This window comes from Colletes latitarsis, chromosome 7 (genome assembly GCF_051014445.1).
Source record: "Colletes latitarsis isolate SP2378_abdomen chromosome 7, iyColLati1, whole genome shotgun sequence".
Lineage (NCBI taxonomy): Eukaryota > Metazoa > Arthropoda > Insecta > Hymenoptera > Colletidae > Colletes > Colletes latitarsis.
Window position 1 is genome coordinate 18,752,865 of NC_135140.1, and position 18,241 is coordinate 18,771,105.

The following is an 18,241-nucleotide window of genomic DNA, read 5'->3' on the forward strand; positions in this document are numbered from 1 at the left end:
TTTTAAATAGCAATGAAAACGACTCGTTACTGCAGTCTTAAATCGGGAAAAACAATATAAACGCCAGACTGATAGAGTGTGTATGGAGCGAGAGGACGAGTGTGAAAGCGAGAGAGCGAGGGAGGGAGTATGTACTGTTGATTAAAATACATTAATTGTTGCCTATAAATTAAGCGTTTAACGCTCCTATATTTATTAACTAATACAGGAACAACTTCTTCCTACTGTAATTTCCTCATCGCATAAGCGTTGCAATTGTTATGCTTGAATTTGTGCATGTGAAGATAAGTATCGGATGTCTTAATTATTAAATTATATATAATACGGAGATTTGGAGCTCCTAGAAAATAATCACACAAATTTCTCACACCTACGCGACGGACCTTATTGTTAGTAACCAGAATACGATAATCTAGTTTACAGTGCCAATATATATATTCTTACCTCTCAAAGAATCGGTTGAAATTGTCGATTTATTTTCAGTATCGGAAATATCAAATTTCTGTAAACTACGTATAAATTTGAACAGCTATCGATTTGAAAATAGGCGTAATTAAATTTATAGTGCGAATTGCTTGATATATGTAACCTGTTTTGTTCGTAAATCTGGCTTGTAACTATGGAAAGATCGATATGAACGATCGATATCGAATGAAACAATTTTGAAGTTGTAACGGTTTTCCAATTTCTCGAACGAGGTGCTACTTCGTAGAATGTTGATCGAATAAAAGATATATACACATATATACAATTAATTTAATTTTTCAATTTGTTACATTAGTGCAATTACTTTTTGTTACGAACTGCGAGAGCTACGTTACGTTGTAAGAACGATTAAAAATAATGGAAGTATTACAACGCTTGTAGATTAAAGAGTAAGTAAAATAATAATTATACTTTAATTTAATACACATTTATTGGAATTCCTTTTCGATGATAAAAGAAGGAAAATATGGTTGACGAAAATAATGATAATGATGATGATGATAATAACATTTACAAAATTGTATGTGTTTGTGCTTAAAATTAAACTACCTTTTTATACAAATTATTTTAAATGCAGTAACAATGGTATGCCTTAATTTATAATTCGTTAACTAGCGATCTGTAGTTGTAACAATTCGGTTCCCATTCAATTCGATACATTAAATAGGAAATTTACAAAATTGTTACACTTTATGTTAATGATTTATCAATATACAGTGGCTGCCTTTACAAAACAATATTACGGATCAACAATACACGAATCATACGAGGTACTTAATCCTTGGTGTTCTCAACATAAATCGGTCGATTAATTTGAGCACAAGAATAGTTTGATTATAGACACAGTTTGCATTACATTCTATAAAAACTAAAGTATCGAACAATTTTTTTTCCGTGATTATATATAAATATATCTAATTGATTTGTCTGTATAACATTCATATAGTTTAAGTATATTTTTACTTGATTTTTTATGTATAAGGGAAACAATAAATATTTCTATCATGTTGTAACCATTATTTGTAGCGTGTTCATACTGAAATATATATATATATATATATATATGATACAATAACGTATAATATTATAATCTGCAGATACATATTAATACATGGTACTAACATTTTTTTTAACTATAATATATAAAGCGCTAATAAAAAATAACAGAAATTTTATGTTCCTTATAGAATGTAATGTAAACTTTTATGCTGAGTTATAGATAATAGGAATTTAGTTCTTAATATTGATGTAATACGTGTAAAATTTAGCTTATATTTGAAGCACATATTAATATCACTTGTAAAAAGCATTATAAATGATTTACATGTATATAACTGTATTGTAGGAAAGAGTTAATGATCAAAGTAACATTCATGAAAAAAAAGAAAGAAAAAAAAGAGCAAAAATAAATTACAAAATAGATCTTTAAATTTTTAAAAGTAGCAGCCATGAAAAATTAACATGTAATATATTACTATGCATCATTAATAATACCGCTTAATTGATGTTACTTATCTGATTTCTGAAAATTACACACTTCACCTCTTCCAGTCCAGTTTAATACCATTCTTTTCTGTTTATTCAGTCGCTAAAATAATACCGGATTGTACAACTGAAATGTACATAAAAAAATACTATAAATAGAAAATATATTTTTCATATTTTTATATACGTGTGATTTTTGGTACATCTGAAAAACTATTGGCCCCTTCTGATTTTATTTCTGTTATTGCTCTTGCGATCTGTGCTTATCCATGATTAAATTTAAATGTATTCGAAATCGTCTGCATTCGTGTTCAAATCACGTATTAAATTCTTTCTACTATAGAAATTCTGTTACACTTCGTACACTTCGTACATTGTAAACTAAATATCGTATTTCGATATTGTTGATTATATAAAATGATATCGTGTGCAAAGCCTTCTTAAATTACGATAGACCCGCGTTTCAGCCTTCGTATGAATTTAACGCCTCCCGTAATTTATCTACAATTTTCTGGTAAAACGTAATTTGCTCAGCAAGATGCGTTTTCATGGCTTGGGTTATATGTATCTCCTGTTCTGCTTGAAAATGTGTTTCTTCGGCAAGAAGAGCTCGCGCTATTATGTCCGTCCGATGGGAAAGCTCTCGCATTTGTTGCGGTTCCATTTTATGTTCACTTACTAACCTTTCACAATCTTTCCTTTTTTGCACAGCACTCTAAATAAGTTAAGAAAATACATACATGCGTCAGTAACTGTTTCCATAATACTTTATCAATTATTAGAATGTGTCTCAAAATATTGCGTATTTTAGTCACTGCATTTTTTGCGTCCGTAGAATTGGAATAGGGTTGCAGAAGAATGTGATTGCTTTCAGAACGATGGTACAATGTCATAGATCGTCATGTTTGGAAATGTGTTTTGTTGTATATATCAATTGATAAATTAAGATTTCGAAATGCGCAATATTTTCTGGGACACCCTAATAAAATTTATGCATAAAGGATTCAATTTTCCCATTCGATTACCTTATGTATACTGATTACGTCTGGGAAATTACTGATAATTCCTCTATAAATATGGAACTTATCAGCAAGAGGTTCCCAATCAAACTTAGGCTGTTCTTCGTATAATTTGCCTATATCGTTATAAGCGTCGCCCGTCATCTTTAACGCGTAAGTCAATCTACCTCGACTGCTATCGTCTCCTTCCAACGCGTGGCTCAACGCGTTAAAAGATTGACTAATTTTTTGAAATTCCCTTTTGTAGAGAACTTGATTTTTCTTTGTTTGGTCAACAGCCATAGCCATGAAATTCTTAACTACCGGATCTAATCCGCTTATAAATCTACTGTAAGCATCTATTTGGATTTCCACCCTTATAGCATCCAAAGGAGTTTCGGGACATTGAATAGCATTAAAATAATTTACACCTAATAGTTCATCTTTCTCCGCTTGTCTCTTGCCGGCTTTCCATCGTTTTTCATCTGTACAAGTTATAAAATGCTCCCAGACGCGGCTGCGTGCCAACACAGGATGTCTACAGACGTAATCGACAAACTCTTGCAGCTGTGTACGTCGATGTTCGATAAACTGTTCTTCGTATCTTCCCGATATTTGTTTATCTGGCAACGGCGGAATAGGAATAAAACAATATTTTTCTTCCAAACGTTCATGTAGCCAATCGAAGTGTTTGTATCTTCTTGACACTTGAATGTTGTTAAACTAAAATAAAAAAAAATTCACGATAGTATTTGTTTCTTAAAATTATAAGAAATAAACCGATATATATATCGAAATACCGTAGGCGTCAGTTGATAAACTATGAAACTTTTAAGTCCCTTCAGTTTGGATTCCTTTTTGGGAGATGTAACTACACAATTGTAAGAATCTCCCCTGGGAACCCATCTACAACGTCCCCCGTCGATTTCCTCGACAAACACTTTCTCACTTTCAGGAACATTTGTTATTCTGATTCCTAATAAAAAACTATCCTCCCCAGATTTTATTAAAGTAGAAAACTTATTATTCTTCTTTGGTATATTCGGTATAGGCCTTTCGGGTATCACAGAATGAATAGTTTGCATAGAAACTGTATCACCATAATCAATAGTACTATGTTGCTGAGTCAACTGTGTCATATGCTGTGGTTGTTGTTGTTGCTGTTGCGAAGGAACATAAGCCTGTGTTTGGCTAACTTCAGAATCGTCGTCCCAATCATCGTCCCAATAATCTCCAGAACTCTGTTGGGATGATGTCATGGTATCTGATGCATGAAAAAAATTTGAATATGGTGATTGTTTGAAAAAGTAAGGTTGCTTAAATAGAACTTTTTTTCTGTGCGTGATAAAATGGTAAAAATACTTGAAACAGTCGCTGTGGTTTCAACAATTTGAACATATGCGGCTGGAAACAATCCAGATTTTCCACTTTGATTAAAACCTTCGCACCACCCATCACCCACATTATCTCTCATGACAGTTAAAACTTCTCCTGCTGTGATAGACAATTCTGCTGTCCCTGATTCCCCTGTGAAGTCGTATAGCGCCCTTACCTAAAAAATACAACACATAATTGAACAAAAAAATTTCTACGATATCATCTGAAACACAAAGAAATTATATTTGACTGCCACATAAATGAATGAGTCACAAAGCAGTGTTGATTAAACTTGGTGCCGATCGTCGATCGTTTTTACTTCTCCGATACGTTTACATACCTGGTGGCCCTCCATTGTAAGTACATGCACTAACAGTTATTTGAAATTCCAACCAGTGGTGCAAGTTTTCGTCTTTCTGTTTCAAATTGTTTGATCACACCCGGTCACATACCTACATCGATCTACTCAGCCGTATGACTGACATTTGCGTATTTGCGCTTCAACGTGTGTGCGATACTGTGCCACATAAATGGAAATTTTAAACGACTGTACTACCACTACTGTCCGCGGAACATAACACGCTTTCATGACTCCAGAAAACTGTGCTTCCTACACGTGAACCACGTTGACGCAACAAGTTGGGCAAACATTTTTCGCATTAACTGCAATAAATAAAGAAAATACTTATCCGATAAGGATATTCAAACCGTTTTTTGGTTGGAGGTTAGACGTAGAACACAGGGCGCGTAAAATTACGATCCGTTACTGAAATTTGGATCCACCTCTGCGAATTAATTCGCTTGGCTCGTAAAACTTTTGTCCGAGAGTGTACAATTTCAACTTCGAAGTAAAGCTAAACCTATTCAAATGATCTAATACACCAATTGAGTAATCGAATACTCGAATATCATTCGAACGTTGCTACTCGAATATCGATTTAGCCTAAGTCAACGTCAACTATCGGAACCCGAACCGTGAAAGCTTCAAATTAGTTCTAATATTTCGAATATCATTATTTGAATACTATTAAAAAATATTCCAAGGAAAAAAGCTACTCACAACCAAATAATGTAAATATTTTATCAATTCTTCCCTCTCAAATTAAAAATCCACAGAATATTAACAAAATGTTTTCTGTAAAAGTAAGGTTTAAAAAAAGACAACAAGCTTAAAAAACTTGATTTGTAGTTACATCGCATTATTCAAATGCTATGATTATCTATGATTATTCTTATCTAGATATTACATTGCTGCATAAGATATTCAAACAGTCAAGTATTTTAATAATATTTAAATTACATACACTGAATATTTCAACCACAGAAGAGCTTGAATATTTTGACATAGAATAAAAGAAAAAATGATTCATTCCGACATTTTAATATTTTATTTATTGTTTGAAATTGAACAAAATAAAATTTCCTTTCAAGTAACAGTAAATCTATCCAACAAAACCAATTTTATTATCATTTTATTTCAAATATTGATAACTTAAGACCATCCCTTTTTAATGTTCTACATTCAACATTTTAATGGCAAACGAAGTTATAATTAATAATACAATAAATGTTTAAATAACTAATTAATACAAAATGATTAAATTAACATATACAGCTTTTATTTATCCGATTTGTAACTATGTAAAGATGTATTGTACATATTTACTGCAGAAGGAAAAGTATATAAAAACTTAAAATGTATGGACAATGTCACAAAATTTTATTTAAAAATTATAAGCAATATTCTTTCAATGTGAAGATTTTGACTCTTTTGCATTTTGAAGACTCTGAGTAATATACAATTTTGCTAAGCTCTGAGCGCAGAATTGCGAAATGTGTTCGCTGTATGTATTAATTTGTCCAGCTACAATCATAGGATTTAGCCTTGGTGGCACAGGCAAAGGTCTCATGAGTTTATTGATATCATCGTCCGGCAGCGGGGGCTCGTCTTTTGCAGCCCTAGCAGCATTTTCTTGGGCTCTTTTAGCTAAAAGTCTATTCTTTTCTTGCTGTTGGCGAACAACTAGCTGTTGATATCTATTGAATTTCATAGCTTCTTGATTCAATTCATCTACTCTATCCATTAAACAACGTAGTTGATTTTCCAGAACAGTGGCTGTTCCAAGGTCTAAATATTTTGTACCTTCCTCTTCAGGTATCATTTCTTCCAATTCAGACATCATTATGTTAGTCAAGTTACTGTTTTTGATTACAACTGGTATTTCAATGAAAAGACTTTCGTAACCAATTTTCAAGGTACGTAAGGCCTCTGGTGTAAATTCACCTTCCTTGTACATTTGTATAGCTTGCGGAGTAAGCCTATATGCTTTTAATGTCAAGAAACCTCTCGCTGACTTAGCCGTATCATATATAAGCACTACAGATTCCTCTATGGAAGTTTGATAATGATACTGTGACTCTAACAGCGATAGATTTAAAAAGTTTCCAACATCTGCACTTTGGTACCAACCAACATGAAAGTGATCAACATTAACCCTGTAAAAACATTTTATTACGTCTAGAAGCATCAAGGCAAAGGTGCTGAAACAGAAATTTTGATTTAGAAAAATATTTACCATCTGAGACGACGCATCATGGCTAATTGATATTCTTCCTCATCCATGATCTCGTCATTTTTCGGAAAGGGAAAACAATTTGTGATTTCAAGACGATTTTGAACAACCAAACCAAGAAGAGCACCTTGAGCAACATCCATGGACTCTTCGTGACAATGCTTTACCATTTTCATAACTACCAGTCCGTCGCATTGAACATAATCTATACGCGGCTCTGATTCGGGAATTTTTCGTGTTTGTGTTCTTGAATTCATTTTAAAACCAAGGTATATTCCAATTTAACACAAGATTTTAGCATATGCTTTCGAATAATTTCCTGTCACCAAGGTTAGGGTCGCAAAGAACTCCACTTAACCCAGTGTTACCAAACGGCAGATCAGAGAAAACTGCCCTACCACTCCCGCCATTTACGCACACTAATACAAAGCCACGTGTACGAGAGCTCCGGCGTTTAAGCGAATCAATCTTATCGGCTTAAAAAGCATAGATTAACGAAATACAGAGACGTGATTCTACCGATACTTCGAAACCAAGTATACAAGGTCACAGTTTTGTTGTTACAGGACCTTATGCATGGTCTTAAATACACAAAAAAAATGTATTTGAATCAAGGTCACAGTTGACTCTAGTACTAGGTACATGTAATTTATTTTTAGCAGCAGAACATGCTGGTAAAGTTTGTAGCATAGAAAAATCTTTCTACAAGTTGTGCATTCTATAAGGTATTTAATTCGTGCCGTGTTTGTGCCGCGTAAATGTGAAGACGATTTATAACCTTCATGAAGGGTGTAATCTATACACGATCCGTTAAAAAATTCATCATTCAACACGAAAAATGACTAATATAGAAGCAAAGATAAAGAAATGGATTGAATTAATTAAAGCGGAGAAACTGGACGCAGTAACAAAAGATATTCAGGTTAATTATATTTTCGTAATGAAATTTTATATTTATGATCTACCCGAATCTAATTTTGAAATACTTTGATTTCTTATTTTCGTACTTTCAATGGTACTCGAAGCAAATAAAGACCAATGTTAATTTCATTTCGATTATAAAATTATATTTTTTTTCCAGGCAAATATCTCTCCAATCTTAAAAGAAAAGATAAACAAACATATTTTTAAACTGTTGTTACATTTATCGCATACTGCGGACAAATGTGATAAACAAAATTATACCATAGGAAATGAGATTCACAAACTGACATGTTTATTGTGTTCGATTCTGTCAGAGATACCAGATAGTCATAAATTTGTATCTAGCTTGTTTCACATAATTCGTTGTTTATTAGCATTATGTATGTATAAGGAAGCATCCGAAGTGTGTTCTCATTTAGAGACTGAAGCATTGTGTCATTCTCAGGACGATGTAAGCGATATACTAGTCAAAATAGCTTATCTATGGTATATTGCAGTGAATAATGCATTTCTTATTTTACAAAATGATTCATCAAATCGTAAACATTATTACAAATTGAAAGATGTTATAAGGCAAGAATTGGAAATAATACAAGTAACACATAAAAATTACACAAAACACTTGCTTATGAAGATAAGTTCATATCTGGAAAAAATTGCATCGATAAACGAAGAACCAAATACCTACTTCACAGATTTTTGTACGTTTGTAATTGAATATTTAAATCAGACAAAAATTTTCTTAAACAAAGATGAAAAGTATAGTATATTTCGTTATATGCTTCACATATTAAGCAGAATTACGTGCGAAAATATTAACAAAAAGTGTCTAGAGTCCGAGTTGTTTGAATTAGCGATTAAAGGTTTGAATAGATTGACGAATTATTTTAAAACAATTCTAAGAGAAGATACGGAATGTTACCAATGTATCCAACAGTTTCAATCTTTGTACCTTGCTGTTCTGAAACCAGTTGAACATTTAGTAGAAAGTAATGCCAAGAGCATTCAAGATCTATGTGATAATTATGCAATAATTGCTAAACAATATGGATATAAGGGATCTATTAAATGGATGACATTTAGTATCATTCAAGTTTTAGAATCATTGTTTATATATTGGAGCACATGTATAACAATAGGAAAGAAAACATTCCTCGAAAATGGCATGTTATTAAAAACAATGAATTTAATCGCCTGTGTAACTACATGTTTTCTCAAAGAAGAATCGTATAAATGTAAATTTTGCCTAGATAATAATTGTACATTGAGACGAGACATGTATAATGTAGTGGTAATAAAAACCAAATGCGTCAATGTAATTAACAAGCTTTCTGAAAAGGATTTGTCCAAAGACATTTGTAGACTCGCTCGAAAATTTTTAGAACAGAATGTAGCACATATTTTTGAAATGAAACAATGCAAATGTAAGTGTTGGGCATTTTTGTGGTCCACTTGTGGCTCTTTAATTTATAATTTGGGCATAATGTCCGAATGCATTTACAAAGAAAGCGTCTCTTTAATTTGTCTACTATTCACTTCTATCATAAAATTAGAAGGTGTTCAACCAAAGTCTGAGCACATCAAGCTCGAGAATCCCACATCCGTTACTTTACACAGATTATGCTTACTCCATTATAATCACGACATGTACAGAGAAGCTATGACCGCGTCTGCGTTAAACGGTCTGCTAAGCTACAACAATTCGAATTCAAAAGCATTTTCTATGTGGGCAAAAATTAAACATAAGTCTGTAACTTCGGAGGAAATGATAGAAATGACCATGTTGGCTTGTTTGAAGGCAGACAGAGAGAAGATCGAGGAGCTAGGACTGTCCATTGATCTGTCGCAATATGATCTTGTTGAAATATGTTTAAGGGAATTAAAAGGCTTGCAGGAAGCAAAAGTAAATCTCTCGGTAGCCATTCGCAAGGTTCTCGATGATATGACTGCGTTAAAAGTAACGCCGATGCAATATGCTCGCGGGGTACAAATGTTAGTATATCATTTGTTAAATTTCGATTACGACAAGGAGAGTTTAGATTGCCTTCAACGTGCCATATCCGACTTGAAAAGACTAAGAACAAATAACTCCGTTTTGTGTTTACAAGCGAACTTAGAATTTTATGTTTTTGTAACTCAATTGCACATTATGAATAAGAAGACTGAAATGGAGATGGAGAATACGAAGTTCGCATTGTGCGCGCCAAAATTATCGGAGATTGGAGAAAATGAATCTCGCTCTATAGTACCTGCCTATACCATGATAAATATTAAAGAAGATTCTAGGCTCGAGACGTACTTGCAAGCACCATTAAATAAATGGAATAAATGCCTAAAACAGAACGTTGTAAGTATAATATTAATTAATGTATTTTAATGTATTTCCGTTAAATACTACAATATCAATTAACAGGAAGAAATTGCTAACAGCTGTGAACCGACGATAACGCTTCACACCTTAATAATAGCCGGCGAATATGCCCATTTGTATCGTTATCAGAAATGTGAAGTTAATATATGGAAACTTGCATATAAATTAGCACTAGACTTGCAAGATAATCGCGCTATCATTTATAGTGAGAATATTTAAATATACTTTTCGGTAGCATGGACGAAATTTATATACGGTAATAATCAAAATCCTTTCTTTTTAAGTTACTGGTCGTAGTATCTCATTGAGACACATCGATTATAAATGGATTGCTAATGCCAAGAAGCTTGCTATCGAACTCAAAGATACAAACGACGAAGACGTACTTTATGCAATTGCTATTTTTTGGATAAGTTTATCAGACTTTTACTTCGAAAGTAGTATTGTAAGTTTATTATTTGTATATCATTTCTCTACTTATGAGTAACTTTACAAAAATCTTTTAAATTAGTTCCTATCTTGGTTAATTCGTTCCGGAGCTTTCCACGTAAGCGGAACTAATGTGACTAGAATCACAACCATAGTCGGGTCAATTAACGATTATCTTACGCTTTCGCATAAAAACTCTAACACTATCATAATACATCCTATAAATTTTTGTTTTTGGACGAGTATTGTTTTTCCAAATACGTATTTATTTATCTTTAGTACGACGAAGCTAAAAGTTTACTCGATGAATCCAGAAAGCTATCAGGAATCTCTTTCCTCTCTAATACAGCTGTATATCTATACAGCTTAGATAGGATATTGTACAATTGTTACTTGTACAAAGAGGATGTAACGCACGAAGAATACACTCGTTACATTGTTGAAACTTTGTACTCTATGGTCTCTTTAAACGAGGACTTATCAGCAAAAAGATGTAATTTTCTAGTTCAATTAAACTTGTATTATTCAATTTTATACAGGGTCTCTCATTTTAATCTTTTCACCAAATTTAATCCGAAACATATTTTCAAACGATTACCACATTCAATGGTAACGACGCAGAAAGATTAAAACAAGACACCCTGTGCCATGGAAATTGTCGACGGTTATTTTTAAATTGAACTGTTACATTTTTTGTAGGGAAACCTCACGATAAACGTCTTTTTTGCTACGATATACTGATATCCACAACCGTAAATTTATCTTTACGAATGAATAGTTTATTGTCCTTTCAAGAAATTGTCGCCCACTTGGTGCACCGACTAAGAACATCACAAGCATTAGGAGCAACCATAAGAGTTGCGGAAGTATTAAAATCGCTCTGTTATATCGATTTGTTGCGTTCGCAATTAAACGATTGCGAAGTGAAACTTCAAGGATTGGAGCATATTTTAAATATCGAAACGCTCAAAGCGTCCATGAAGAGTAATTTAACGAAATCTGTTACGAGAAACATTTTCTTAACGCCGACTCGAGCTGTGGATCCGATTAGAGACGTTCCGCAAAACGATACTTCGCCAGTTCTCAGAGACAAAGTTTTCGATCTCCCTGAATTCTTCGGTCATACGGACTGTAATTGTTACGCATGTCGGAATGTGTCGTATCATTATTTAATATTTGCGAGCACGCATATCAGGGCCCAACTATATGCATTGCAACAAAATTTCCCGATATCGTTGCAGCATTTCCACGGCGCATTTAAAATAAAAGACGTAATGAAGGCATTTACATTGAAAGATAAGAATAAATATCTCTCTTGGCAAGAACGTTTTTATAGTACAGATTACGTACTCTTGTTGATTAACTTCTCGTACTTCCTTAGGAGCTATTCGAATAGAACCCAAGACGAAGTAATAAATGTCGCTCGCTTGGCAAATCAAGTATGCAACGTGTACAAATTGAACGGACATCCAATTTGCATGTCGGTTAAAGAATTAATTCTCGACGAACATTTTCAAAGGATATTTGATAGTACAGAGTATTCAAGTAAGTATTACATGCTGATTATACTGATAAACGGAAAATATACAGGGTGTTCTGGGAGATTCTAGAGGCCAAAATAAGACACAAATCAAGAATATAAATTTCTTGACTGAGGCTTTGTTAAAGAGTTATTAACAATTAAATTAAAAAATTTCAAATCGTTCTGGAAAAATTATTTTCAGTCGCGGGGCTCAATTACAATCATTTTTGGTTATTAGACATACCCTCGAAATCCTACCCACTTTCTAGAAAAAAATTCGAGGTGTGAAATTTTTCGACGGAAAAAAAAAAAATTCAAATCTTTTTGGAAAAATTATTTTTAGTTGCAGGGGGCAATTGCAAGCATTTTTGGTCAATAGACATACCCCCGAAATCCTACTCAGTTTCGAGAAAAAAATTCAGTACAGGCAGAACTTTAAACTGTAATAACTTTTTAACGAAGCCTCCATCAACAAATTGCTATTCTTGATTTTCGTCATATTTTGGCCTCTGGAATCTCCCATTAAAATTTTTCCCAGGGGTGGCCGAACACTTGTATGTTCCTCGTCTAAGCAATTAATTTTAGTCCCTATTACGACTCAAGTTAAATTCAAATATTGACTCCTGTTTTTCTACAATTAGATAAATTTATCTTGCAGTGTTCACGGTTCCTGATACATCTGACATTAATATATCCAAATATGTACAAGTATCGAAAGTTGAAGAAAGCACATGCATTACGCCGATTGTTAATAATACTCGATCGAAGAAACCTATCAGTCTCCGACGAATTCGAACACCACCGCTTTTAAAGCTAACGAAAGTCAGTATAAACTTCAGCGATGATGAAGATAATTCTTCGCCGCCTTCTAGGCATAGAAAAACGAGATTGCGTGGTAAATTAACAAGAAGAAAACTTCTGGACGACAAGTATTCGGACGATACTGATAAAACGGAAGTAGAAACCAAACAATCGGGAAAAAGGTCGTCCTCGGAAGAGCTTATAGAAATAAAGAAAGAAAATTTGAACAACGTTTCTATGAAAGATATTTTAAATAAAATTGTATCGCTAGTGCCTGATGTCTCCGAATATGTATACAAAGCAGTAGACAACATAGACGAACCGGCTACAAGCAAAAACGTGCAAAACTTAATCGAGAGGATAGAAGATCTTAAAATGAACGGAATCTCGCATAAAGATGTCAGAAAAACGCGACATAAAAAGCAACTAACTCCGAGCGACTGTACCAAGATCAATGAAGTAATTGCACTGTTTAAAGACTTGGATGTCAACGAACAAGAAGAAAACGAGAAAAACAATGTAGAAAGATCGGGGGAAAGTTCGTGTAACGGACAATATAATAAAACAGATGATTTGAGAAAACCGAGTGTGAGCGAAAGCACAAGACGAAGTACAAGACTATCTGCAAAACATAGTGTTACAAGTAAGAAGACTCACAATACAAAACTAAGGAAACCTTAAGAAAAATTTTTGTGATAATACAACACTGCCAACATTTGTACATTTATATGAATAATTAAAGAAAAATTATAATATTATATATTTTGTAAAGAACGAATAATAATTTAAAATAAATGTACTAATATAAATAAAAAAAAATATCTTAATGTTATGTTTATCGTGTTTGATATTTTAAATGTCAGTTGTTAGAATTAATAGAATAATGTTACTAGAATTTTAGAAAATATTTATTAAAATATTTCACATATATACACGTCGAGTAAAAAATATTGGGAGTTAAAATTACTTAATGATATTACAAATGTAGATTTCTATTTTATTCTACCCATTACTTTCTCTATACCTATTATACTTTATAAATAATAACTGTATTTCTTCCAATTAAATACTTTACAAACTTTGTTTAATATTTTCGAAAAGAAATTTTCTTCGTAAATTTTTTACCATTCTAAGTATCACACAAATATTTATTGTTAGATAGTATGGCCGATAATAATAAATAAATTTTTGCATTATTACCTAAAAAGGAAAATTACGTAGTTTATTTGTCATAATTTCATAGAATGGAAAACGGAAAATCAATCGTAAAAAATTGTATTAAGAACTCAATTACATAAAGATAACTATTATTACAACATGAAATACTATGAATACTTAATGAAAGCGATATTCAAACAACTGCAAAATTTAAAAGTATTACATTGATGTAATAGTTATCTATGACAAAAACTTGAAACTTTTATTGCTTAAAATGAATGACTAAATAAAATATTTCCGTGATTAAGTTGTGTCCTATATTATATACGTTTTGAAATGTAAAAAAATTGATAAATTTCTATTATAAATCAATACAATTTTTCAGAACGATTGATCAATGTCATTGAATATTAAATATATCTGCTCAAACTGTAAAAATTCAGAAACATACACGGAGTATTATTACATACTCTCATTATACAATGGTATGTTCTCATTGTTCGTATAAATTTAGAATTAAAAAAAATTGTCTATGAAGAGTATTTCTCCTTGCATTGACATTACACAAACTTTTTTATCATTGACAATGAGAAATAACCATGAAAAAAACAGAAAAAAAAAGAAATATGAAGGTCGTAGCTTTATTTTCCCTGTTTAATAATTATTTTGTAGAATATTAGGAGTAGTGGAAATTTTAAACATCGTGTATAAATTATATGTAACGATCGTCAATAGTTATGTAACTTATTATATCGATTACAAAGAGAAAGTATTCTTTTACATATATTATATTAATTTACTTTTTCTTAACAAATAAACGGTGATCGAAAAAAATTGAAACTTCTCACTACTCTTAATATTTATGACACGACTGTAAGTATGTAGTTTTGTAGAAAATTAGAATAAATGTTGAACATAATAAATTGTAATACGATACTGTAGTTAGAAAAATATAAAAATAAAATTGTAAAAAATGCTATTTGTTCGTGCAAGAAGAAAAACGAATGTAATTCCGAACATATTTCTTCCACATTTGTGAATCAAAAGATTGCATTATGACAATAAATGCACTTTTATTTGTTTTTTGCCTGCCATACAAAAATAACATAAATCAGAATTAGGATAGCCATTAATCACAGTCTATAAACGGGTATAATTCAGCTCTGAATTCACAGAGCATTCATCTTTGTTCTGTTTAAGACTTAAACCTCTTATTATTTCTTCTTGATTTTTAGCCAGCTCCATTAAAGCTAAAGCGCCTAACCATTTTTGACTATCTTCTGGAATTGGTAACTTTATAAGATTATCTTCCTGTTTAACAACTACTACTTTTACTCCCGTCTCGGGCGCCATCGACGGCACTTTTGAAATAATATCTTTGCTGTTATTATTGTTATTATTATTATTAGAACTTCCAGCTAACATCAAAACGGTCGGTCTTGTTATGTTCTCGCTGATACAAGAACTCATGATCGTATCCTGCTTAATCGTATCTTTTTGAGAAAAATTCTTAATTTTTATATTCAATCGATTCAATGAAGAATTAGAAGCATCCTTTGTTAAATCATTATCCCAATATATATGGCTCGAGTGTTTGGAAGATTCGAGCTCGGAGGTAGAGTGGTTAATATTAGCTTTGATTTGGTGTGCATTATTTGAAAAATTATTTGTATTGTGTTGCGACGCATTCCAAATAGTTTGAGACAATGTATTGGACGCTTGAAACACGTACTTTTGTTCTTTCTTTGCGCACGTTTCTGGAGTTTCATTGTCGGTGGCTACGTCCCAAGATATATGACCAGACACATAAGAAGGATCTAATTCTGATTTTGTGAGTTCAATTTCTTTACACGCATTTAAACACGATGTATCCGTCACGATGGACGAATTATCAACGGGCGTGTTCCATTGCATTTGGTTTAAACAATTTGATTTAAATGAAGCGATTACCGGAGTGTTTGCTGGTTTGGCATCCCAATTTAAAGGTTTAGCCAACTGTTGCTCCAAGCAAGCTTCGCGTAACCATCGTTTCTTTGGCTGAAGTCTATCCAATGGTCTTCTTAAGGGCGTTATCGCCAACTTTGTCGATGTCTCCTCGTCCTCGGACGTTTGTAATACAGCACACGTTTCCGCGGGATCTTCGTCCTGGCTCTCCTCTTGGCTATCTTGACTTTCTCCGCAGTACAATCGTTGATTGGAAGGTTTGCAATCCAAGTTCTCCTGTTCCCCTGTTGCATCCATCATCAGACCCTTTCTAGATTTAACTCTTTTGTGATTTTCAGAACTACTTTTCCACGTTTTTTTCTTGCGCTCATTTTTCCCTGTAGGAGTTCTATCCTCTCGTTCTCTAGACATTTTATAACGCTCTAGCCATCTGGTAACATCGTGAGGCAGTTCAGTGTTCTCCGATACTGGCTTTAATACAAAGTCATCAGAGCGTGTGAGAGTGGCATAAGGATGATCTGGACAATGTCTGTTTGCATGCGTAAATCTCATTTCACAGCCAGGTTCTGTACATAAAAAAGGTTTCTCCCCTGTATGCAATCGTTGATGAGTTTTTAGTTGTCCAGATTGTGTAAATGCTTTCGTGCACCCTGGATAATCACATGGATAAGGACGCTCACCTGAAAAAATAATTATTCTTGTATGAAATTTAGAAATTCATCTACCAAGACTATTGTTGAAAAATGATGTCATTTGCGTTATTTAGTTTATTTTTTTCATAAATAAATACTTAGTTCTTCTATTTAATAACTTCTGACTTAAATTATAAAAATATATATTCCTTGTTCCTGATTATAACAAACATAAATACAAGATAAAGGTTGGAAAATTGATAATCGGAAGAAATTTCGTTTAAATTGCGCACGAGATTGAAAAAACAATTGTTTTCGCTATGCAACCGGGAATTCGAATAAAAAAAATTTGGAGTCGACGATTCTATGCTCTCCGAACAAAGAATACATTTCACGACGATATTTAAAAGAAAAAAAATATTTCAACACGATAAAGAACTATTATTTCTATAACTACGCGTGCATAGCGAACACGAAGAAGAAAAAAAATTACTATTTCACAGTCGGTAGTATAGCGTAACTCCGTTCACATGATTTGATTCGCTATTTCCACAAATAAGCCATTTAACTATTTAAAGTGCGCATGATGGCGATTGGCGGGACGCGTGACCACACGAGAAGCCGCGCACCAACCTCGTTCGTAATCATACGGCCGTACGTGCTGTTCACGAGACAAACGCCGAGTTTTCTCACAGAAAGTTCTGCTGAAATGATGCGTGCGTTTTCGTGGAACGCCGGAAAATCGAAACAACGAAAGCCGAAACGTACCTGTGTGGGTACGCAAATGTGCTTGCAGGCTTTTCTCCCGTGGGAAGACACGATTGCAGTAGGTGCATTTTATGCTGCTCGGCGAGGTACTTCCTTGCATCATAAGATTCGAAAGAGCGTCGGCTCTGGGTCGTCCACGGCGATGACTCTCCGACCCTCCTGAACGCGAACGGGGCCCGGTTCGCGTGGCAACCACGCTATGCTCCCTGTATTCCGGCGAGGAACACGAACTACCCGGGCTGAGGTTCACGTTTCTCGCCTCCTCGCCCCAATTCCACGGATAAAGCATGGTGTCGCACATCGGCGGACTGCACGGCAATGCTTCCGTCAAAGGACGTGATTCACGCTTCGGCGTGTGCAATTCCATTTCACGTTTTTCACTTCACCTCGCTGTTCGGCCAGCCACCTTAAAAACTAGTGTTACCGCGACCACCTTCTATCCTCTGTCCTTCTTTGTCTCTTTCTCTCTCTCTCCCTCTTGGGTTGGCACCCTCCGTGTGCCGCGTGCAACTGGTAAACCGCCAAAACGAGTGTACCCGGCGCGATGTACGATGCACGTGTACGCGTGTAAGTACGTATGGTGGATAATCGGGAACTACGCGTTAAAGTTAATCTTCGATTCACAATAATGGAAGAATAATAAGGTTTTAAGAAATGAAACTTTCTTCGTCGCAGGGCACCCACAACAGAATCACACCTCGTTCCGCTTCTTGTGTCGTTGGCATTGTCGTAACGACTGTTTCTACACGCGGCTTGGTCCCGATGCGCGCGCA

General features: G+C 33.8%; 4 protein-coding genes across 4 annotated transcripts; 1 reads left to right on the top strand and 3 right to left on the bottom strand.

Annotated features, from left to right (window-relative positions):
- Sh3px1 (sorting nexin 33-like protein SH3PX1) lies at nucleotides 1-5,253 on the bottom strand. Its single transcript, XM_076769834.1, has 5 exons — nucleotides 4,687-5,253; nucleotides 4,332-4,521; nucleotides 3,770-4,233; nucleotides 2,997-3,692; nucleotides 1-2,686 (listed from the first exon to the last, which is right to left on the bottom strand). Exons 1-5 carry the CDS (start codon nucleotides 4,699-4,701, stop codon nucleotides 2,435-2,437), a joined length of 1,617 nt encoding a protein of 538 aa, XP_076625949.1. The 5' UTR covers nucleotides 4,702-5,253; the 3' UTR covers nucleotides 1-2,434.
- Nucleotides 5,254-5,759: 506 nt separating this feature from the next.
- Eif3h (eukaryotic translation initiation factor 3 subunit h) lies at nucleotides 5,760-7,328 on the bottom strand. The gene is made up of 2 exons (XM_076767851.1): nucleotides 6,923-7,328; nucleotides 5,760-6,842 (listed from the first exon to the last, which is right to left on the bottom strand). The coding sequence occupies exons 1-2, from the start codon at nucleotides 7,174-7,176 to the stop codon at nucleotides 6,095-6,097; spliced, it is 1,002 nt and encodes a 333-aa protein (XP_076623966.1). The 5' UTR covers nucleotides 7,177-7,328; the 3' UTR covers nucleotides 5,760-6,094.
- Nucleotides 7,329-7,588: 260 nt separating this feature from the next.
- On the top strand, nucleotides 7,589-13,780 carry LOC143343761 (uncharacterized). The gene is made up of 7 exons (XM_076768982.1): nucleotides 7,589-7,841; nucleotides 8,001-10,190; nucleotides 10,257-10,419; nucleotides 10,499-10,659; nucleotides 10,923-11,136; nucleotides 11,343-12,188; nucleotides 12,824-13,780. The coding sequence occupies exons 1-7, from the start codon at nucleotides 7,758-7,760 to the stop codon at nucleotides 13,645-13,647; spliced, it is 4,482 nt and encodes a 1,493-aa protein (XP_076625097.1). The 5' UTR covers nucleotides 7,589-7,757; the 3' UTR covers nucleotides 13,648-13,780.
- A 312-nt stretch (nucleotides 13,781-14,092) lies between these two features.
- On the bottom strand, nucleotides 14,093-18,080 carry LOC143343222 (uncharacterized). Its single transcript, XM_076767893.1, has 2 exons — nucleotides 17,469-18,080; nucleotides 14,093-16,748 (listed from the first exon to the last, which is right to left on the bottom strand). The coding sequence occupies exons 1-2, from the start codon at nucleotides 17,833-17,835 to the stop codon at nucleotides 15,265-15,267; spliced, it is 1,851 nt and encodes a 616-aa protein (XP_076624008.1). The 5' UTR covers nucleotides 17,836-18,080; the 3' UTR covers nucleotides 14,093-15,264.
- Nucleotides 18,081-18,241: the final 161 nt, after the last annotated feature.